This window comes from Periplaneta americana, chromosome 17 (assembly GCF_040183065.1).
Source record: "Periplaneta americana isolate PAMFEO1 chromosome 17, P.americana_PAMFEO1_priV1, whole genome shotgun sequence".
NCBI classification, from domain to species: Eukaryota; Metazoa; Arthropoda; class Insecta; order Blattodea; family Blattidae; genus Periplaneta; species Periplaneta americana.
In genome coordinates, this window is record NC_091133.1 from 117390789 (window position 1) to 117416496 (window position 25708).

The 25708-nt window shown below is 31.5% G+C and overlaps 1 protein-coding gene across 2 annotated transcripts in view; it reads right to left on the reverse strand.

Annotated features, from left to right (window-relative positions):
* Nucleotides 1–4397: 4397 nt before the first annotated feature.
* LOC138692690 (vesicular acetylcholine transporter-like) overlaps nucleotides 4398–25708 on the reverse strand; it is a 436812-nt gene continuing 415501 nt past the window's right edge. For both annotated transcript variants that reach the window (XM_069815818.1, XM_069815817.1), the window contains 2 exons: nucleotides 20455–20655; nucleotides 4398–17074 (listed from right to left, as the gene is read on the reverse strand). In XM_069815818.1, coding sequence (XP_069671919.1) covers nucleotides 16871–17074; nucleotides 20455–20655 — 405 coding nt within the window. In that variant the 3' untranslated portion in view covers nucleotides 4398–16870. The remainder of the gene's footprint in view (nucleotides 17075–20454; nucleotides 20656–25708) is intronic.

Here is a 25708-nt window from a genome sequence, read left to right on the forward strand (position 1 = left end):
TCATATTGGGTATAATGTTAGAGAGCATGTACCGAATATAATTTTGTAATAAAGACTTGATTTTTTAAGTTGTTTGGCTACAAATAATTTTTTGTTGCTGTTCAGTTTTTTTTATAAGGTTGACAAACATTTTTTTCACATAGATAGACCTTCATATACAGGGTGTAACAAGACCTAACTGACAACTTTGAGGAATGATAGATCACACATAGGGGAACATTTTTTTGCCACATTCAAATATAAAACAGAAATAATTCTCCTTAAAATTTATGACTAGTTTACAACCAATAAACTAGCATTAAACATTAATAAAACTAACATAATTCAATTTAAAACCATTTCAAATTTAATCTCTGAAACATTGGACACAACTATCAACAATATACCTCTACTAGAAACATCAACAACCAATTTCTTGGTTTGCATATTAATAATACAATAAATTGGAAAAATCATATCAAAGAAATAACCCCCAAACTTAGCTCAGCATGCTTCGCAATTAGGTTGTTACAACAATTTCTAAACAGCTGTATCTTAAAGACAATATATTTTGCCTATTTTCATTCCATTATGTCCTATGGAATAATATTTTGGGGAAATTCTGCAGATAGTAAAAATATATTCTTATTACAAAAAAGAGCCATTAGAATAATAGTTGGAGCAAAGGCTAGAGAATCATGTAGATTATTTAAAAAAAAATTAGAGATTCTAACCTTAACAAATCAATACATATACTCTATAATAAATTTCCTCTTATGTAATAAAGAAAATTTTCCAACTAACTCAGCCATACATAGTATAAATACCCGCAGAAAGAATGATTTTCATACGCCTTCATCAAATTTATCATGCTTTCAAAGGGGAGTACGTTACATGGTGATAAAAATGTTCAATAGTCTTCCTGAAGACATTAAGAATCATAGCCAAAACCCTGCATTATTTAAGGTAAAACTAAAAAATTACTTAATATCTCACACTTTCTATTCTGTAGATGAATTCTTGACATTTCACAGTACTGTGTAAATATTTTAATACTATTAGATGGTAAACATATTACATTGTATAAAATATTATTTTTATTAAGGTATTAATTCTGTACATATTTCATATTTGCATTTTATATGTATTGCATTTATATTTAAACGTAAGAATTGGACATGTTCTTTATTCTATGCTATAAAGCAAATGTAAAAATATTATGGAACGAATAAATCTATCTATCTATCTAAGGAACATGTTCGATGACACATCCGAAAAGTCAGATCTCTGGTAATTTTTCTATAAAAACTTAATTTAATTTTCCATGCATGTTCTGACAATTTAGAACAGCTGTTGAAATTATATGCCCTGTACAATAGTGCTCTGCATTTCATCAAGAACTACCAACTGAGAGTCATGATAATATGAATGTTCGATTGCTCGCTCTGTACTATACGCAACAGGCTGGCTGCCGTGTGTCCTGACTCCACAGAAAGCAAAACACCCAATGAAGCATCACGGACAACCGGTTGTCCTGGTCTTATGAAGGCTATCATAGACTGAAAACTGTCTTCGATCGATGTGTTTACAGTATGTGCTGTGGAAATTATTAAACTGCCTATTGAGTGAACCTAGTAGGTATACAGTCTATCAGATTGAATAAAAATTACAATTAAAATATTTAAATAATAATAAATTAATAAAATAAAATTTTAACAAACTATGATGTCTATAAGAATATAAATATGAAGTATAAGCAGCACTAAAAAAGATAAAAAAATTGCTAGTTTTTATCTAGTTGAACGGAACAGTGAATTTATAATATTTTGTAAGTGTTATATTCGTAATGGCATGACAAAAGTAAATACATTAAAGAAGGTTATTTTACGACACTTTATCAACATCTTAGATTATTTAGTGTCTGAATGAGATGGTGATAATGCTGGTGAAATGAGTCTGGGGTCCAGCACCGATAGTTACCCAGCATTTGCTCGTAATGGGTTGAGGGAAAACCCCGGAAAAAACCTCAACCAGGTAACTTGCCCTGACCGGGAACCGAAATGGCCAGATGCGCTAACCATTACTCCACAGGTGTGGACGAAATTCTAGATAAGATTGAACAAAAATTATTACTCTTAAAACCAAATGGCGATTTTTTCATTGATTCTTTTAATTTGGGAATTATTTCAGCACGAATTTTGTTTGCTCCATCCTTGACATTTCGTGATATGGTCGTTGAATGTGGAGTAATACAATCTGCATACATCTTACCATAAGTAGCTCCAACATCAATTTGTCTGCTATTAAGCATCTCTTAATATGTTATGCGAAGTGAACATGTAGATTCGGTTTATTTTTATTAAATTCTGTGACTGAAATAGATTATGTCTGCCTTTGAAGAAATTTAACATGCATCACAAAATTTCTGTTCTTTTTTTACAATAAGCTATATTAAACATTTTCGTTACTGTTATAATGAGTTCGACAAGATGGATGCTGAATATCATTATTGATAATATAAAGCATTATTTCATTTAAAGAATTGTGTTACTTAAAAATTATATTTCCTTCTTTAAATGTTCAAATATTTCCTAATTTTCGTGTTATCTGAAATAAAAACAACCGTCTTAGGGAAGTTGTTTTGGGTATCAGGCATTAAAATGTGATGCAGTTGTAGTGCAACAACCTCTAGTGTTCATGATCTACCGAGTAAATTTTTCAACTGACTGGTTTTCTCGACTGCATGCGCTCGAGCGTATCATTTCCCGGCTGCCTTCTTCACAACCGAGGACTGATCAGCGAGTTCAGTTGGCCGTTTTCAAGAGAATACAGAGGTCTACTGTAAAATACCTCGTTACATTTTTGACACCTCAGCATTTATCACTCTACTCTGTCAACCATGGCAGGGTTGTGTTGGATTTGTTGGATAATAAAGACGGATGAAGATGCACTATATAGACGAGTAAAAATGTTATGTTTTATTTAACGACGCTTGCAACTGCAGAGGTTATATCAGCGTCGCCAGATGTGCCGGAATTTTGTCCCGCAGGAGTTCTTTTACATGCCAGTAAATCTACTGACATGAGCCTGTCGCATTTAAGCACACTTAAATGCCATCGACCTGGCCCGGGATCGAACCCGCAACCTTGGGCATAGAAGGCCAGTGCTATACCAACACGCCAACCAGGTCGACTAGAGCAGTAAACTACAGCAGTGTAACAAAGATGATAAGGACTTAAGGTCCACACTTATGCAACATACGTGATGCAGAATGCACTTCTAAAAAGGACGCATAACCCATGAAGGATGTGTCATCAAGCACATGTCCCTTAACAAAAAAATAATCCTCTTTGTGTCACTTCTGATTCCTCAGAGTTTGTCAGTGAGGTCCTATTACACCCTGTATATGAATAGGTATTTATTAGCATAATTTAATCTGTGAAATCTGATAATATATTTTCAATATTCTTCAGTTTGTCGAAGGTGCTCTTCTGTATCAATACAACTATGTTCATCAGTAGCAATATTATTTTCCACTAAAATGGTAGCAAGTACAAATTACAGTCAATTTTTAATTTATGGATAAGTTAAGTTAGATATTTACTTAATTATACTTTTAAGTTTTGGAGATACTCAGTATCAGTATTGTCATGGCATAATCAGTGCTTTTTTTTCTGACTGTCTGCAATTATACACATTATCGGTAGCTTTTCTCTTTCAGTTTTCTTAAATTAACATTTGTCATGGGAAGGCAAAATGAATCATACAGTGGATACAAATAGCAAGCTATGATATCATGAACAAGAAGGTGCTTATAACAGTACGTTTCGAACTTTAGTGTTTAATCTGTATAAGTTGTAACTTGGGCAGCAGCACCCTTCCCCCCCCCCCCCAAAAAAAACTAAATTCAATAATAATAAAATGAAAAAAAAAAGAAATAATAAAAAAATAATAATAATAATAATAATAATAATAATAATAATAAACAAGACTAAAAGTAATTTTAAATGAACTAAAAGTTACAACAGTACTGGATAAAATATAAAAATACAAAAATAGCTGGTTTGAACACATGCAATGGATGCCACGAGATCATCTCCCAAGAATAATAAAAAATTACCAACCTTGGAGAACAAGATGTCAGGGACAATCATTAAAATGACTACTGGACAACTGAGACCAGAACAGATCAACCATTTGGTCCAAATCTATGACAAGTGTTATAATGATGATGATAATAATAATAATAATAATAATAATAATAATAATAATAATAATAGTAATACTCATGTTGATGAATATGATAAATCAATGAAATGGAAGTTACAAGAAAAAATTGAAATAGAAGAAAGTTTACCTTTAAGAAATCAAACCGCGGTCTCATGAAAGAATCTTTCTGATGTAATTAATGGCTTGACATAATAATAATAATAATAATAATAATAATAAAACTCATGTTGATGAATATGATAAATCAGTGAAGAAATGGAAGTTACAAGGAAAAATTGAAATATAGGAAAATTTACCTTTAGGAAATCAAACTGCGATCACATGAAAGAATCTCCTCTGATATAATTAATGGCTTGACATAATAATAATAATAATAATAATAATAATAATAATACTCATGTTGATGAATATGATAAATCAATGAAGAAATGGAAGTTACAAGAAAAAATTGAAATAGAAGAAAATTTACCTTTACGAAATCAAACCACAATCTCATGAAAGAATCTCCTATGATATAATTAATGGCTTGACATAATAATAATAATAATAATAATAATAATAATAATAATAATAATAATAATGATAATAATAATAATAATAATAATAATAATAATAATAATAATAATACACAAGACTAAAAGAAATTTTAAATGAACTAAAAGTTACAACACAGCTGGATAAAATATAAAAATACAAAAATAACTGGTTTCAACACATGCAATGGATGCCACTAGATCATCTCCCAAGAATAATGAAAAATTACCAATCCTGGAAAACAAGATGTCAGGGACAACCATTGAAATGACTAATGGACAACTGAGACCAGAACGGATCAACCATTTGGTCCAAATCTGTGACAAATGATGATGATAATAATAATAATAATAATAATAGTAATACTCATGTTGATGAATATGATAAAATCAATGAAGAAATGGAAGTTACAAGAAAAAATTGAAATAGAAGAAAATTTACCTTTAAGAAATCAAACCGCGATCTCATGAAAGAATCTCCTCTGATATAATTTAATGGCTTGACATAATAATAATAATAATAATAATAATAATAATAATAATAATAATAATAATAATAATAATATAATAATATGTAATAATTATTAACTTATGAAGAACGATTGCCTCCAATTTTTGTTAATTTCCTTGAATTGTCTGCAGAAGTCTGCTGCAATATTCAGTTGAAGAATATTCTCTCTGTAATTTATGAGTCTGACAATGAAGAATCACAGTACAATAGATCATTTAATGTAAAATTTTATCATTGACTGTATCTTGATTCCTTTGGGAACAGACAGAACAGAGGTCCATTATCTCATATTGTGCTGCAGAGTTTTTTTTCTCTGCGAAAGAAGCTGCTCTTCCCACATTATTCTCCTACTAGGAAGCATCATTTACAATTCTATAACAGTACAGATGCTTAAAGCATATAGAGATATGCAAGTGTATTTCTTTGTAGATATATGTTGATTCCTTCTAAAATCTACTTTGAATGGACAAGAGTCACTGTGCGGGCGCCCACAAGATTATCTTCTTTTTTTTTTTAAGTCAAGTGGGACAAAATAAGTTTGTAAAGTAGTAAAAGAGAGACAGTATTAATTAGTGTTATCACAACACACAGTTCAGCTTCACTGCTTCTGAAAAAGATAGACATATTCATATGGAATTTTCGTTAAATATTTTAGAAATTCTGTATTTTAATTATGCATTCTAGATCTGCAAATCAAATTATGGCGTTTCAAGTGTAGCAATCGAACATACTGTATAGCATAGTATGGCATATTGCTTTTCCTTCTATTTTTTTTTTCTTTTTTTTGTTTTGGAAGTACTGGTATAATATAATAGTTGGGGTGAGAAGGTATGTGATTAAGGAAGGGAAAGTGTAAAATATTTAAACGTATGGCACATAACATACAGTAAAATTTTGTTATAACGAAAGCCAGTATAACGAAATTATTTTCTATCCTCTACCTTTTCTCATATATTAATTTAATGTTAAAATATTTCAATTTAACGAATTTCGTTCTTAAGAAAAATCAGTATAACGGAATAAAAATTTCACTTCCTTGCCGAAAAATCTTCCGTTTTTTTTTTACGAAAAATATTTTAAATATAGACTACAATTCGTTAGCAAATAGGGACATTTTTGTAATATTATAATAACATTGCAATTGTATAGTGGGCACATTGTCATTAAATGTCTAGCTAATATAGTATGCCAACTATGATACAGATGTTTCTGAATTTTGTGTTAGTTTTTCATGCACTTGTTCCCTTGTTCTCCCATTTAGTTTCCTTCTACCAATCACAGCTCACTAATATCACAACATGCACAAATAACATGGCACCTCTTGTCTTACAAGATGATTCATAAAACTTGAATTTTGTTCTTTTCTTATACCTTTCTTTAAACTTTTTCTTTTCGAATGCAATGCAAGCCCAGCTTTTTATTTTATGAAGGATATTTTCCAGACCTACTTGCAAAATATGTGGAATTCATGGCGTAAGTAGAGGTAAATGAACAAGCATGTTTTTTCCATAAGAAAAATAACGTATTTCAATATAACGAAATTTCACTATAACGAAATAATTTCAGAGGTCCCTAGAATTTCATTATACTGGTACTTTACTGTATTTTCTAAAAGGCCTACAGCTTTCACATGCATTGAAATTGAGGTAAACGGTATTAATGGTTCCTATGTAGCATGAAGGTTTTTTTCATGACGTCTTGTTTTTACTATCAATATCATATGAATAAGATAAAATAGGCACTTTGTATAATGTATAATTTTTCACTTTATGATGGTGGTGAAGCTGGGCAAAAAGCTACTTGCTCAAGTTTTCTAGAATAATTTAATTATGGTTACTGGTGTGGAATGGTTTATATTTCTTGATTTTTTTTTTTTTTTTGTGACTTTCATTGTTATATTGAGGTGAACCATATAAAGAAAGCTGTAGGTAAAATTCTGAAAACAACTGGACTGGTTTTAGGTAACATATGAATATATCTCAGAACTTCCTTTCTGGCACTTATGACAATATGGAAACACTGGAAGCCTTTGTACAGAGATTCTATTTCTGAGAAGTTTTATGCTACGTTCTTCAACAAAAATGATTAAATTATAATGTTGGGAAGACTAAGTCTACTGAGAGGAACAGTGCAGATTGGATTGTCTGCCACAAATGTAATTATAAGGTTGAATTGGTTATGGAAGTAGTATCGCATTGGTCTACCTCTTTCAGACGCAGGTACAATGAACCATACATAATTGACATCATTACGCTACAAGTACAGTGAAGACAGGAAGCATAACAACAAGATGGCGGCATTTTGTCAAAGTTCACACCTCAATTTTCTAATTTTTTGTACTTAAAAACGTACTGCAGAGAAACAAATATATTACAGAATTTCATTAAACATAAAAACTATATGTTCGAAAATTTAGAGAGAATTGTCATTTGCTTTTAGAAATGACTTTCAACACAGTAATTCAAGATATTTTTTTTTTTTTTGAGACAATACATTTACCATATAAACAGAACAACAGTAATTGCTTTGAGCATCTTCAATATTTAACATCTTTCAAATGTAATTTCATTCATAACGAAATTTATAACTGATGTATAAAACTATCAAGTCTTACAAAATACAAGCATAACATTGATTGTAACATAATTAATTTGAATAAATGTTTAAGGCAATACTTTAGTTATATTTCGAATTATAGAATTCATAAGTTACTTACTTGAAATTGTAACCGAACATGCATCATCTTGAAGTATTTACTATGCAACATTTCAGTTGTTTACCATTTTGGTGTTTTAAACATACGAAATTACATAACGGTAAATATTGTACATACACATAAAAGTGACTTTTTAATTTTGTACACATTTACGTATAAATGGTGTAATAAAAAATGTAAATAATTCTTCCTTAAAAAATAACAGCAAAACATCTGTAATATTTATGTAACGAACAGTATTATATAACTGACAATTATATTGTGATGTAGCTTTTCGACTTTTCAAACACGTATTGAAATTCTCACAGTTCACGTCAGAATCCAACCATCGTGAAAGACTAAAATCTTGTAAATGAGACATACTTTCCCATTATACCTCTTTTGTAGCAGCTAATACAGCAGCTACAATAAGATTATTTCTTTGTTGTCTTATAGACAACTGTAACTGACCATTGATCTGCCCCCCCGAGGAAAGCCTAGCTGTTAAAGCTTTATTTATAACCCATCTTGGGAGGTCACTAAACTGTGCTTTCGTACGAGTATATGTTTTTGTAATTAAGTGTCTGTAGTCTTTGTTTGTAATCCATAATAAATTTATTATGGGCATTAAATTGCATTTATGCATGCTATATTTTAACAATGGTAAATACTATACAGTATATGCATTACAGCCACAGAAACTGTGTCTGGATATAGGATTATTAGCTTCAGATTATAGTGACTATTCCCTTTCCCCCATCTGATCTGATTCCATCTGAACTTCATATATTAAAAAATTAAAAAAAAGAGAGTCTATACACGTTAAAGAAACAAAAAGTCAGTCTTAAATATACATTTTAATTACACACTTTTAATAATTGTTTCACTAATACGTTTGTTTTTTTGGCTGTGAGACAGCATGAAAATAACCTCACTGTATCTCGTAAATATACGTCAGATTAATAATCTGCAACCACATTCTTTCAGATCCTCTCTGTTTGGATATTCACAACCATGCTCTGCCCACAAAATAACAGTCTCAAGGGGAATCTCTGTAGCCCACTTGCCCTTCTATCATGACGCAGACCAAATGGTGAATGAAATGTTTCAAAACAGAGACAAGGTCTAAATATAGCTTAAGGGACAATGGGACTGAATTTTGAGGCAGAAACGACAAAAATATCGAAATTTACATTTTTCTATATAAATACCAATAGACCTCTATTTGTCGTTGGTCTAACATTTTTCGCACTCCGCCATTTTTAAAGGCCCAGCGACATTTATAAATTTCCCTTGTGTAGCCCTGTAAACACCCCCTTTTATCGTTAAATTTTTTCCTCAGTTTTACATTTTTAGACAAGAAAACTTTGCATACATCACAGTTTTACTCCAATTTGCATGGATTTCTTTCATACAATACCGTATCATGTAGGAATACATTCTATGGTAACTTCATTGGTGAACTTACAAAAAAATACCTTATAATGAATATTTTTAAGTAGGTTATTTTATGTCTGAATGAGATGAAGGTGTTTCTGCCAGTGAAATGAGTCCGGGATCCAGCAACGAAAGTTACCCAGCATTTGCTCAGATTGGGTTGAGGGAAAACCCCAGAAAAACCTCAACCAAATAACTTGCTCTGACCAGGAATCGAACCCAGGCCACCTAGTTTCGCGGCCAGACACGCTAACCGTTACTCCTCAGTTATGGACACCTTATAATGAAAAGTGTGCAATATTATCAATATAGATTTTCATTAAATATAAACAAAAATTTAATTCTCTATTCTTAGTAATATCAGATTGAAACTAATAACTGGATGTACAGTATTTGTAATATATTATGGAAGTACGGTACCAGAATATGTTAAGTTTTTCAGTACTGTCAGTATTGTTGTGGTCGGTTTAAGTGCTGAACTACGAGAATTGCATGAAAATTCCAGAACTTTGAAATTTCAACTGAAAAAATATCTTGACGCAGGCCAAATGGTGAATGAAATGTTTCATGCGAGAAAGTGAACACCTACAATGATATAAATCATAAAAACAGAAGAGCCAAATTCGATTTCAAGTTTAAAATAAATGTTTATATTTTAAAGTAAGGTACTTTTTTTTTTAATATAAAGTTTTGCCAAACTAATGCCTTATCTTAAATATATTTTTCTCAAGCTGTTATTGTGCTAACAATTTGAAAGGCTTAAAAGAAGTGATTACAGCCACATTACACTTTTTCAGAAAGTAATTCTGTTCGAGTCTTAATTTTTGTTCATCCACTCTGAAGTAGACCAAGTACATTATTACATGACACATAGTACGAAATGACAGTTGCGTTTGCCTTACATTCGCATGAATGTAGCTTTGAAAGTCTAGGCACCTATGTTCCCTTTGTATTTGGGGCATATATCAATTTTTAAAAACTGAAGTGGGAAAAACACATCAATTGAGAAACTGACTACACCAACTGCATATGTTTTGAAAACATGGAATTGTAATTTTGAGTTTTTGTTCTCGATTTAAAATGATAGTACTGATACATGATAATAATAGGAACGCCATTTTGTAACACGTTGTAAAATACGTCGGATAGCATAGAAAATGAAAGGGAACAGCTCTACCATTTTGCCACAAATTTGATCCACGTAAAATACCAAATTTTACACAGTTTGTACCTATTGCATTTTTGGTCCAGGGAAAATATGTACAATAGAAATGGAGTAAAAATTAGTATTTTACCGTGGAGCTCACTGGAGATGTTCCCTTTAATTTTATAGGTTATCTGAATGATTTTATATAAAGTGATTGGGGATTACGATGCAACAACATTGTACTTGAATGCAGTAAAGTATATGTAAAAAATACATGATGGACACTGGTAAATGTATTCACCGTTATAATTTAAAAGGCAATAAGCCTGTTTAATTTATCTTTTCTTGAAGATCTTGACTCAATACATACTTAATAACTAATCATCCAGAACAAATTTTGGAACATGACTTGTCCATTTGTTCTGAAATTTCTTTTTCACCATCAATTGTATTATGCATTTTACATTGTCTGAATAATTACTAGAAATATACATCGTTAGAATAACAATACAACTTCCAGTGTGAACTGTGACATGTGAATAGTGGCGCCACATTTACACGCAGTCTGAATCCATGATAATCTATCTACTAGAGTTATATGGCTACGAACCTGTATATTGCTAATACACGCAATGTAGTCCTAGTCAATTTATATACAATAATTTACTACTGATAAATTATAGGACTATAATAGCTTAAAAAATAATATCTTACATGTAACATGTAACATCAGTACCTGTCTTACAGTATTTATAACAATAGATATAATAAATAATATCGAGTTTCTACAAAACAGCATGTAACAAAGCTCTTGATATGCATAATCCGAAGACACATTGTATACATATAAAATGTTTTTCAACAGATATATATTTTTTTAATTTTTAAAAATAAATATAAGTAACTGTGATAATTATATCAGTACACTTCAAATATAAGTTCATATACCATCTGAGTTGTTACATAATAGTACATGTATATATAAATTTTCTCTCTTTTTAAATTTCTTTCCACTTTAAAACAATAGAATATTTCATCAACCTTTCATAATGACAATAAACCTTTTCCTTTACTATATAAACCACATCGCATGACATACGATAATCTCTGTGCTTATTCTGTTTCATTTTATCTAAAAATACATCTTTCTGTGGACATGTTGCATTTTACAACCATAGCATTCAATATATAGTGATTTTATTCTCTGAGTACAATATGAACGGACTGAATTCAGTTGCTAAACTGTTATTTTAAAAACTAATAACATTAATACTCTATAAAATGTTTGAAATATTTTTCGTGGAGAAAACTTTTATTTTACGAGGAGCAATCTTTATTCGTCTTTTATAGGCTACATATGATTGCATAGATGTCTGTTCCATATACGATATCCAAGTTAAGTAAACATTCTTATGGCAGAAAACAAAACTGAGAACTTACAGTAGCTAGTTCAGGAACTGGCTTTTCTTTATTAAGAACAATTTTATAGTAAATAACGAATTTTATTTGAATCTGTACTGTAGATTTTAATGAAATATTTATTACCATATGCACTTTATATACGGTATCTACATTTTCAAAATAATTAATGTGACAATTTAGATAAAAAGTGAGAAATATGGATAAATATCTTTGCCAAAAGGAATTGAAAGTCCATATTTATCGTCTTTATCATGAATTAAGCATAATTGGATTGAGTTACGCAATAATAGACCAAGCACCAAAAACCTGTTTCGAGATATTGGCCACTGAAATAAATATGTTTTTTTTTATAAAACATTTTATGCAAGAAATATTAGAACATTCGTACTATTACTACAAATAATGCCCATGGCTTGTCAGTGTATCTTTTCATTAATAGTCTTCCTCGTATGTAATCGTGAAAACTTTGTAACTAATTCAACAGTTCATAGCATAAATACACGTCAAAAAAATGACTTTCATACTCCATCGGAAAGTCTATCGTGCTATCAAAAAGGAGTGCGTTATATGGCAGTAAAAATTTTTAATAGCCTCCCTATCGATATAAAAAATGAAACTCAAAACATAAAATTATTTAGGGCCAAATTAAAGAAGTTCCTAATTTCTCACGCCTTCTATTCTGTAGGTGAATTCATGACATTCAATAACACTTCATGAAATTGATACTAAAACTATGTGTTGTACTAGTAGACTATATTGTAAATCTCGTCTGTATATATTTCATCTAGACTGTGACTATAAATTAAGATTTTATAATAGTATTAAGTTTTTTGACTTGTTCCATATTCTAGCTGTAAGCATGTATGAATACCATAGAATGTTAATAAATACAATACAATACAATTACAAAAAATAGCACAAATAATACCAAAAAAAGGCTAACCGATTTTTAATAAGAGACCAGCAGTTGAATTAATATTTCAAAGCAAAATAAATAAATGAATTTTATGCAATAAACAAATTTTTGCTTATAAATAGCTGCAAAATTAGATATCGCATTCTCGATTTTTTCCAAGTTCAATTAGCCTGCTGTCAACAAATTTGTGTAAATATCTAATTTTTTTTTTCAAATTGTCGGTTAGTCTATTATTGCGTAACTCCATCAAATTTTTCCAACCTTTTACAGAAAAGTAAAATATGCAGTGTTATTTGCTCTGTCATCTTTTGCTATTTGTCTTTTGGTTTCTGGTGCATTTACAATGCCCTCACACCTGCTTAATTTTATAGTGGTGTAAATTATTTTATGTACCAGTACCTATTTACCGTTGTAGATAGTTGAAGGCAATATTATTAACTTATACAATCGAATCTAAACTATATTGCTTTCATAATTTTCTGTTACAGTATTATTCACACGTATTAAACACGTTTCTTTTATTTATTTCTTCCTAATATTTCTTGAGAACAGTAACAATACCAGCATTACAATTTTGTTAATACAGTGCTGTTACATATTGTTTATATTTTCTGCCACGAAGTTGTTTTTCCTTACATAAGGTTGAATTGTAACTGTGTAACTTATAACATGTTTTAAATATGAAGAAAGGCTTCTCAACATGTCAGTGTGTATCTTTAATATAACGTATTATCTTTTGGCGGAATGAAAAACAAATAGGTACAGAATGTTGTTTTAGTAAATAATTATCTAAAAAGATTAAATATTATTTAATATAAACTCAATATTTTGAAAATGACGAATTTTAACGTAAACGTGCATACATTTTTTTTTATCTTTCCTTGCTCGCATATAGACCTGAGTTGGCAGTAAGTAGCTGCAAACGCTGCCACTCAAGGACACACATAGTTGCAGATGAAGCGGTTGTCTGTTATTGTGGACAGCAGATGCGTATGCAAGGGAAGGGGGTTAACGGATTTGAATCCGCCCCCTTGAACTTTATGAAAAAATTACGTAGTATTTAGATTCGAGTATTTTTTTTTTTTATCCATAATCGTTTTCCCTTCTCTAATTTTTCACTGTCAGAGTAACACAATCTACATCGACATAAGGCATAGTCCTCCTACCCCTCTTTCAATGTAATCCCTGTGCTTGGTGCTGTGGCACATTCGAAGAATAACAATGCTATCTTTATTATAGAGAGACCTACCGCCTAATACCAACCTTGTAATAAAATGAAGCTGACACAATATGAAATTTAACTTGTGAAACAGATTGAAAAGGTTGTTTTGACAGTGTCATATTTGAGGTATGTTTTAAGCAGATAGTTTTACATGAAACATGAAATTATACCTATTTGTACTACGATTTTTGTTGTTTATCTTAGGTACTGGTACTGGTACTGGTATATGATAACAGTAGTTTTATTAAGTATTGAAAGCAGGTAGTACGATATCTAAAGTATTTTTGATAGGAACAATGTCCTTGTACCGGTAAATTAACTTTTGTTGTCCAAGTCCTGCATTAGAATATTAACTACCGGTAATACAATAATCATTTAGTTTTTATTTTAGTGGGTTATTTTATGACGCTTTATCAACATCTAAGGTTATTCAGCATCTGAATGTGATGAAGGTGATAATGCCGGTGAAATGAGTCCGGGGTCCAGCACCGAAAGTTACCCAACATTTGCTCATATTGGGTTGAGGGAAAACCCCGGAAAAAACCTCAACCAGGTAACTTGCCCCGACTGGGAATCGAACCCGGGCCATGTGGTTTTGCGGCCAGACGCGCTGACTGTTATTTCACAGGTGTGGACACAATAATCATAAGTTGCAGCACTTGCATATGTGTATTCTTTATCTGAAGGGTGTGAATTGCAGCATATTTAACACGAGATAAGATAGCCTACTTCTTTTACTAGAAATTTTAAGGAACTTTTGTTTGTCTGCACTGGTTATTATATTTACATTTAAAAAAATAGAAGAGAAAATCGTCGCAGTAAATTGAAAAGAACATTTTTGTGACATTTTCTTCCCTAACAATTTCGTTTGTCATTACATGAAATGGTGAATTGTCTGCTTTCTTCCTGAACAAATTAACTTATAAATATTAAATTCCAACAAATACGTCTAATTCGTTTTGTACTGGTATAAAAGATTGGATAAAGATGTGTGAAGTGATAGATACAAGATGAAAAACTTTGAACAATTAATTGCATTTGTACAATTTTGCAATGATTTCAATTAACTAAATAATATGATTAGGTAGGTTTGCTTTTAATTTTAAGCATATTTGTTTTAAAAATTGCATTTTAGATTCACAGTTCAATGGGCTTCATATAAAATATTTTAAGCCTATTTTGGAGCCTTTAATTCTCTTCAAGGTCACTATTTTCAGTACCAATGACTGAGTGTCATCTGAATGAAGATAAGCTATAGAAGAAAGATAAATTAATTGACCGTAATTCTTTCTTCATATATTTTGGAGTTGTTCAACAACTAGTAATTCGAATACAGTGGAGTTGATGACATTCTGCGGACTTTTCTTAAAAAATGTAGGCCTATAGTGTAGAAAGCAAGCAACTTTTTGTTTTACTTTTATCAATTTTCTACGATTTTCCCTCATCATATTCTCTATACCCTGCCGACAGTCTCTTTTCTGCATTTACTCTGTAAACTTTAATTTTCTGTGACAAAATTCTGTTATTAAATTGTTAATCTCTGTCCTCTATAATACTAATTTGGTGAAATGTGCCACCATATGAAACGTTTATACATGATGAAAATATAGTTAAATTATTTTATTTAAATTTGTTGAAAATATAGGATTAATTGTAACTTATGTAATACTGAATTTCACTTATATTATGGTACTATCGGCATTATTTAAGAATTTTTGCAGATTTTAAAACTTTTTTACCAATGATACGAGGTGCAAGAGGAATCACTGTTTGAAAATAAGAACTTTTCCACGATGTAGCCAGCGTGATTTTCTTAAGGGATGTTCCTGGTGTGTGTATTCAAAATGTAAAAGTACATTTTTGAAGTTTATTTCAAAGAAATAGATTTTATGATTTTTTAAAGAACATTCTGGTAATTTAAATTATATTTATCTGGAGTTTTTGTAAATATATCTTTACCAAAATAACATTCTGTTGTATTATGCGTTATTTTTTCAGTATTTAGTATACCGGTATTGAAATAGTAAAACAAAATTATAGCATCAAGATTGAAGATGTAGATTCTGGTACTAGAGTTATTCATGTTCACTGATTTAAGTTCATTCATTGTATAGTCAGTTACCCTAATTATACCAATTAATATTTTCTTTTTTCTGTTTGAAACTGAAATTTCTGTATCTTTCTCCTTACAATATAAAAAAAATATGGAAGTAGAAAGAGATGCTATGGGGTAAAATAAAGAGGAAAGCGGATTTCTTTCGTATTAATAGTTGCCCAAAAACTTACAATACTTGCGATATCATGACTGTTCTTTACAAGAACTTACTGAATTACAGTTGTTTACTTTTCAGCCATCTTTACGCATAATCCTCATTTCATACTCTATGATACCATTTCATCTTCATCCATCCAATCTTGTCTTTCAGACGTATTGTTACAACATTCTTAATTACCAACTTACACGGACAAGACCATTTATTTTTAAGGAAGATGGTCACCATTTAAAAGCTAATTTACATTTATATTAAGTTCTTGTCTTTCATTTCTTTTACAAGTACCTATATCTCTCAATACCCATTACTGAAAATTACAAAAATCGTCTTCTTAATTCCGTTTCCTGTCTCGTCATTTGTTTCAACCGGCCTATACCACATGTGCGTGATGTGTGAATAAGAGCGAAATTTCTGTTTCAAGAAAAATCTCATGATAACGGACGAAACAGGTTTCTTTGCTCTTTTGTGGTATGTACTCTTTTACATCCTAAACAAGATAATTGCATTATTTTCTGGCTAATAGCAAATCCTTCATGGTACTCAGACTCTCTTCCAAGCTGTGTGCGAATTTCCATGTGCTTGTCGTCTCACATGAGTGGAAAGCTGACAGGCAGAACACAATGGTATCAGTATGAAGGTTATATGAAGCACCATATCCATCTGGGACGACTGGTCCATAGCCCATAACACAGTCTGAACTTGTGGACACCTGAAAGACAGTTACATATTTTACTATAGTTACTAATACAAATATAAAAGAAAAATATAATTCCTGTAAAAATGTTAGTACCGGTAATCACTTTTGGGAATCATTAGTTGAACATTTTTCCTTTCTACATGCACTCGTATTTGAAAAACGCATCGAATACAACACATGGGACTTAACTGAGGAGCTCATTTTCAAAACGTCTCTTGTCCACCTGATAACAAAAATTAGGGTTACCATGAGAAGAAATTCTATAGGAGGACATGGAATCTAAAATAACAGGACATTGCTGAAAAAAGGAGAACTTTTTAAAAATTAGTATGAACAAAATTAAAGATAAGTAATTGATTAACTAGCGGACTTACTCGTGTTAATTATGTAAGTTTGTGCGGCTTACCGCTGTTTCGGTGTTTCATCACCATCCTCAGAGCCTACTAGATCTCGGTGTCATCTTGAACTTCTGTGCCTGTTATGTGGGTGTGTTTGATTGTTGAAAGGTGTTGAAAGGTGGAGTCAAATAGTGTGTGTGTGCTGAAATTGATCTATGTGTTGAGAATTTGATCGGGGTGTGTTTTAGTGTGTTTGTATATTTCGTATTGTTCTAGTGTGTTGAGTTTTTGGTTCTTGGGTTGTATGTGTAGGATTTCCATGTCTGCATTTATGTTATTGTATGTATGGTTAGCATTGGTTATGTGATCGGCGTATGTAGATGCATTGTGTCCTCTGGTTATTGCTTTAATGTGTTCTTTGTAGCGTGTTTGGAATGATCTGTCTGTCTGTCCAATGTAGAACTTGTCACAACTATTACATGTGAGTTTGTATACACCTGTGTGGTCGTATTTATTTGTTTGTGTTTTTTGTGTGTTGAGATGTCTTTGTAGTGTGTTTTCTGTTCTGTATGCTATGTTGTATTTCTGCTTTCTGAATGAAGATGCGATCTTATGTGTGCTTTTGTTTTCATAAGTGTGATGTATTTCTTGTGTTCTTGTGTTTGTGTTGTGTTTTGCGTGTTTTTGTGTTTGTTAAGTTTTTTGTTTTGTCTTCCTTATGATGTTGTCTATTATGTTTGGATTGTAACCATTTTCTTGTGCTATGTATTTGATCGTGTTCACTTCTTCATTGTAGTGTTGTTGGCTCATGGATATGTTGAGTAATCTGTGTACCATTGTCCTGAATGCAGCATGTTTGTGTTGTATGGGGTGGTTAGATGTGTTGTGTATGTGTGTGTGGTGGTTGGTTTTCTGTATATTTTGAAGGTGTGTTTGTTGTTAATTTTTGTTATGGTGATGTTTAGGAAATTTATGGAGTTGTTGTTTTCAAGTTCCAAGATTCAAAATGGAAAATTAAAGATAAAAACAATGGCTTACCTTAGTCAGTTTTCTCACTAGTTGCTGGATCAGTATTACATCTGTACCCTACTTATCTGTGGAGCCCACTTTGTGCACAAGAGCCTGAAGGGACAAACTTATATCTTGTAACAAATAACTATGGAACTGTTCACAGGACATGTCCTTGAAATTATATTTCACCATGATGATACCTCTGACTGTCTCTGTTAGCATGCGATTTCGTTCTTTTGTCCATTGAGTAGATATTAGGCAAAATACTCTCTCAGCACTTCCATTGTGACTTGGGATAAATAAATACAATTGACATATTTTTAAGAGTTCTGAGAAAGTTTCAGTGCTCGCAGAACTATTGGAATTGAAGAATTTGCACCATTGTTTATCTAAACTTAAATCTTTGTCAAAATTAACTTGATTGACATATCTTTGTACATTGCAGAAAAAATTGATAAAATAGCTTAGAATCATGAATAGTGACATTTTTAGAGGGTAAAAATTTACTGCATGTCAATAGGTCATCATATTTTATGTTTTTTTTTTATGTGGTCCAGCTTCAACCACTGAAAGCAGTTAAATTCTTTCATAGGTTTTTCACTATTTGTTTAGATATCCTATGCATAATATCGCACATTTTTTAATATTCATATTAATTCTAGTTGAAATGCGAAATGCCGGAGATTTAAAATTTTTTTTAAATGCCTGCCAGACAGGATAAAATGATTAAAAAAGAGGACATGGTAACCCTAACAAAAATGAGCTTCCTGTGTCCATGTATTCTTTAAATATAACTCAACATACAATTGTCATGATTTGACTTCAGAACGCCCTCTAAACCACTAAAATCTTGCGTTAAAAGTGACTATTGCGACAAAATATTTGTTTCAGCTTTGCTCTCATTTGATTCACTTCCTGCATTCGTAATTGGTATTGACTTTCTTAAATGAAATTTGTCAATAGAACATAATATGAATTATGTCATGTATTGTATTGATGTTACGGAATATTTTTTGATGCATATGATACTTACTTGCTTACTTGCTTACTTACTTACTGGCTTTTAAGGAACCCGGAGGTTCATTGCCGCCCTCACATAAGCCCACCATCGGTCTCTATCCTGAGCAAGATTAATCCATTCTCTATCATCATATCCTACCTCCCTCAAATCCATTTTAATATTATCTTCCCATCTACGTCTCGGCCTCCCTAAAGGTCTTTTTCCCTCCGGCCTCCCAACTAACACTCTATATGCATTTCTAGATTCGCCCATACGTGCTATATGCCCTGCCCATCTCAAACGTCTGGATTTAATGTTCCTAATTATGTCAGGTGAAGAATACAATGCGTGCAGTTCTGTGTTGTGTAACTTTCTCCATTCTCCTGTAACTTCATCTCTCTTAGCCCCAAATATTTTCCTAAGCACCTTATTCTCAAACACACTTAATCTCTGTTCCTCTCTCAGAGTGAGAGTCCAAGTTTCACAACCATACAGAACAACCGGTAATATAACTGTTTTATAAATTCTAACTTTCAGATTTTTCGACAGCAGACTGGATGATAAAAGTTTCTCAACCGAATAATAACAGGCATTTCCCATATTTATTCTTTGTTTAATTTCCTCCTGAGTATCATTTATATTTGTTACTGTTGCTCCCAGATATTTGAACTTCTCTACCTCCTCAAAAGATAAATTTCCAATTTTTATATTTCCATTTCGTACAATACCATCACAGAGTCTACATTTTAAAAAAAGTCGGCATATACACTTCGGAGAAGTATGTAGCCATTACTTAAGATGAAAGGTTTGAAGCTAAATTAAATCAATCAAAATCTGTTGAAATGCATTATTTATCGGATTTATCTAAAAAAAAAATGACATACAATAACAGTTAGGGCCTACTGGTTGTAGCAGACTGTCTAATGGTACCATGTATAAGTTGGAATCAAATAATTAAAAATTATACAGAAATTATGGTGACCTGAACTAAGTAGGATTAATTCTCAAAGAAATTTTGCATAATTACGTTAACAGTTACATACCTGACTAGTAGATAAAGTGAAGTGGTTAGCAATTCTGTACACTTCGTCCTGAAAGATGTCTGGTAAGGGTTCTCCCAATTCTTTGGCCATTTCCCTGAGCCCGAGTAGATGGATGTCGATGCCCTGACCCAAGATGTTCTCCACCATTATTTCAGTCTGCTTCTTCATTGCTGCATCGAACAGTTGCAGTTTCTGCTTAATCTGTAGCAAATATTCAATAATTTGCTAGGGTTTGATTATTGCTTTGATAATGTTACGGGTATTTTAGGAGAATTATTGTGAACTGTGTATGAACTGGTATTACTTTTACTAACAAGGATTTAATTAATATTAATTTTAATACAAAAATATGCATGTGTACTTCCTCGGGCCAAATACTGGAAGAAGCCATTAATGGCTGTGCAAGATTTGTAGTAGATAATGATATTCGACAGAGGGCGAAACAATTTAAGTTTTTAAATAGTGGTATAATTTTCAATGAAAAGAACTTTATTTGGAAGCTTCTATTTGCAGATGACACAGTTATTTAAGCAGGCACATAAAACAGTTTATGAAGAGCATTGTTTTAAACTAAACATTATTAGAAAAGAATGTAGTTCAGTAATTTCTAATGACAAATACAGTAAAACTTCATTTATATTTTTTATAGGGGTTTGAAGAAAAAATGCAAGTGAGAAAGATGTGTAACTGAAATCACATTTAATGACATCTGAAATAGCATTTTAAAACTTATGGGAAGAATGAGTTAAGTGAATTTAGTACAATTTTTACAAGAGAAGTTTGGAACTTTATAGTTTAAACCATTTCGAGTCTGTAAATAGAGTACTGAATAATTGATTAAATGGCGATCTTACTCGTGTTAATTATGTAAGCATGTGTGGCATACAGCTGTTTCGGTGCTACTTGACACCATCCTCAGAGCCTCTCTGAGGATCACCATTTAATCAATTATTTATATTCAAGTGTTAAAAGTAGTGTACGAAAGATTCAACATGGATTATCAAGACAATTCTACAAGAGTACTGAAATTTATAACACACATTGTTGAAGAATGTAAGATTGTTTGTAAGAAATCTTAGCTGTTTAGAGCCAAAGCTGTTTATATTTCTTCGTTCCCTTTATTTACCTATAAGCACAGTCTAGTATATTCAGTCACGAAGGTCAATACGTAGTAAATATGCATCCATAGATAGTTGCTAACCACTAGGATCGCTAATATCGCCTCATTACAGACAATGCGAAATAGTACCGACACAGTTTATTGTTCCTAGCACCCTCACAACTCAAGCTTCGTGACTATATACTAGACTATGTTACAGTATAAGGAAGAAATTCTTTTGGAAACACTTCGTCTCCTCATTATGTATGGTACATGATTCTGTATTTATTTAATTCATATAATGAACCACTTGGTTTTGTTTAATATGATTTCTGATTCACTTCATTCTTATAATACTTTCAACAAACCTTAATAAGCTAATGTCCACCGCATGCTTTTACCTCCATTTTTCAATGTGGACATTCTAGAATAGCTATCATTTTATAAAACGTAAATGGTCTCTCTTTCTTTCACTTGTTTTATTCTTCAATGTTCATATAATAGGTCCACAAAACTAGTTAAATTTATCTATTTTAGGATATGTTCTATATATGCCTCTCTTGAATAGGACACCTATTCTTCATTCTATATGTATTAACTTTTCTCTTGCTTGATTTTCCAAGTAGCCTACAATTTCTAACTAGTGTGTCTTCTTCAAAAGCAATAAACTTATACAGTAAAACTTCTTTTATATGTTTCACAATTACGGTACCGTCATTTTTCATAACTATGGTCCTGGAACGCAACTATTCCAACTATTGATATATTACATTTCAAACTCCAATGCAGAAAATTTTATGAAATTGACTTCACTTGTTCTTACCCTGTGATCTTCATTTAATAACATGTGATTATTTTTACAAGAAGGCAGTTATTTTGTATTGCCTACTCCTAGGGAATAATGCATGCTCTCAAATTGTGATAACTGTTTCATAATTTGTTCAGTTACCTATACATCATAATGTGTTACGAAACTTTTCTCTTTTTCTAAATCAGTAACAGCATAATTAAATGACACATGATTGTTGGAAGTGCAAGGGCAACTTCAAATTTCCACGAATTTCAAAGTGGGCCGCATCTTAACAATGAATACATGCTATATTTTCACGTTATTACTTTTTTACGGCAAACCTAATTTCGAGAAAAATTGAGTTAGGATGTATAAATGAATTTCGTACCTCCATAGGTTTAAAATACGATCATATAAGTGTAAAAAAGGAATGAACGAAAAACGTATATCCGAAATAAATTATCATGGAAAGTATAGGAATTTTATTGCCAGCACTTCAGAAAAAAAGAAAAAAAAAAAAAAAACGAATAAATTGAAAAATACATACCGTCATTTCCCAAAACTATGGTCCTGGAACAAAACTATGGTCCACGATACAACCATTCAAATTTTGTACTCCATAACATAGAACCTCGTTTATCTATATTTTGCTGTACTGTAGTCACTGCAGCTATTTACAAACGGTCTATGTTACTTCTACATTGTTCTTTGAATAGTTGCGTTCCAGGACCATAGTTATGAAAAATGACGGTACCGTAATTGTGAAACGTATAAAAGAAGTTTTACTGTAGAAGTTTATTGCTTTTGAAGAAGACACACTAGTTAGAAATTGTAGGCTACTTGGAAAATCAAGCAAGAGAAAAGTTAATACATATAGAATGAAGAATAGGTGTCCTATTCAAGAGAGGCATATATAGAACATATCCTAAAATAGATAAATTTAACTAGTTTTGTGGACCTATTATATGAACATTGAAGAATAAAACAAGTGAAAGAAAGAGAGACAATTGACGTTTTATAAAATGATAGCTATTCTAGAATGTCCACATTGAAAAATGGAGGTAAAAGCATGCGGTGGACATTAGCTTATTAAGGTTTGTTGAAAGTATTATAAGAATGAAGTGAATCAGAAATCATATTAAACAAAACCAAGTGGTTCATTATATGAATTAAATAAATACAGAATCATGTACCATACATCATGGGGAGACGAAGTGATTCCAAAAGATTTTCTTCCTTATAGCACAGTCTAGTATATACAGTCACGAAGCTTGAGTTGTGAGGGTGCTAGGAACAATTGACTGTGCCGGTACTATTTCGTATTGTCTGTAATGAGGCGATATTAGCGATCCTAGTGGTTAGCAACTGTCTATGGATGCATATTTACTACGAATTGTCCGTCGTGACTGTATATACTGGACTGTGCTTATAGGTAAATAAAAGGAAAGAGGAAATAAATATAAGCAAACAACATTGGAGATGAAAGAACCGAAGTGGAAGCTGAACTCAAACAAGAATAGGAAGGATTTAATATTTATAATATATCATAATATGAGAAGCAACGTTTCAATTGCCATCCACATGCAAGTCTTCATAATTGTTTATAAGTTATAACAAATGTACAGAATCAGTCCTCAAAGTTGTCTTGGAGAACTTAAAAACTTCAGATTGTCTTGCCAATGTGCATGCATCAAGCATTTTGAGGGATCATTTGATAACAGTCGTTCACTAATGTTACATGATGAAGAGTTGTTATTGAAGTAGGTACTTTTAATTTCACATGGATGGTGACATTTAACACCCGTCTGTAAATTAAGCTTAGTAGAAAAAATGGAATGTTCACGAAAACACGTTATACAATAAAAATTCTTGAGTTATATTTAGTACAACAATATAAATGACGCATACTTTATTGTCTAATTGTACATTTTGCAAAATAATTGTTCAGGCTACATAATAGTTATATTAAACATTCTTGACAAAAAATATTGTAGGCCTACATAATTGATAAATAAATTATAATATTGACCCCAGAAATTATATGATTACCGTACTTAAGATAATTGCAACAAAAATTGAGTTAAAACGTATATCTGTTGAAATGATTATTTCAACTTAAATATGTGTTATCTTTAAAAGATTAGTTTAACAATCGATTGTGCTTACTGATTAACTTTTAAAATTATTTAAATTATATAAATAACGACTTCACTGTGTCAACATTTTAAATCATGGCATTATTTTACCTGATTTACTAGTTTCGATGTTATTTTCATTACCTATCATGTTAATCCTAGTGCAATCTTTTCGATACAATTATGAACACACCCCACCATAACAGGAAACCAGAAGATAACGCTGGAACTCACTAGATTCAGAAGATGATGGAAGTAACATCGAAACTACTCAATCAGGTAAAATAACACCATAATTTTAAATGTTAACACAGTAAGATCGTTATTAATTTAATTTCAATAACTTAATAATTCATCTGCGATCATATACTGTTAAAAGAGTGTATTCAAGAATGAAGAACTGCACTTAAAAGTTGTTATTCTATATATTTCGGTATCTTATAACTTTTCTTAAAATATTTCTTTAGATTTTGAAAATAATAATTAAATAAAGAAGTAGGCTAACTGGAACCGATTCTGATCTGTTTTCACTCAAGGATTTGAGATGAAATAACATTGCAATCAGAGGCGTATACTGGTTAAAGGGTTTGGGCTACCGCTGACCCTATTATTACACAAAATATATCTAACAATTACTTTAATTTTAATTACTATGGTAAAACTAATAATACAAAATTATTACATTATGTTATATTATAAACTTTTTCTTTTGTAATTTCCTTGGGCTACCGCCGGTAGCCCCGGTAGCCCGCAAAATACTCCCCTGATTGCAATAAAAAAACTGAAATTTCATCTGCATACAGAGTGATTTCACCGACTAATTTTCAGATTGACTTAGAGAACCCATATCCAATGACATCCTATTTTGGTGCTGTAGAGGTTCACACCTGTGGAGTAATGGTTAGCGCGTCTGACCGCGAAACCAGGTGGTCCGGGTTCGATTTCCGGTCGGGGCAAGTTACCTGGTTGAGGTTTTTTCCAAGATTTTCCCACAATTCAATATGAGCAAATGCTGGGTAACTTTCGGTGCTGGACCCCGGACTCATTTCACTGGCATTATCACCTTCAGCTCATTCAGACGCTAAATAACCTAAGATGTTGATAAAGCGCCGTAAAATAACCTATAAGAAAATTGATGTAGTAGAATGATAAAGGTATCCACATGTCGCCATTATATTACGTCAAAATATGGTAAGAATTTAGCACTTCTGGCTTTAACAGGTTAGCTTA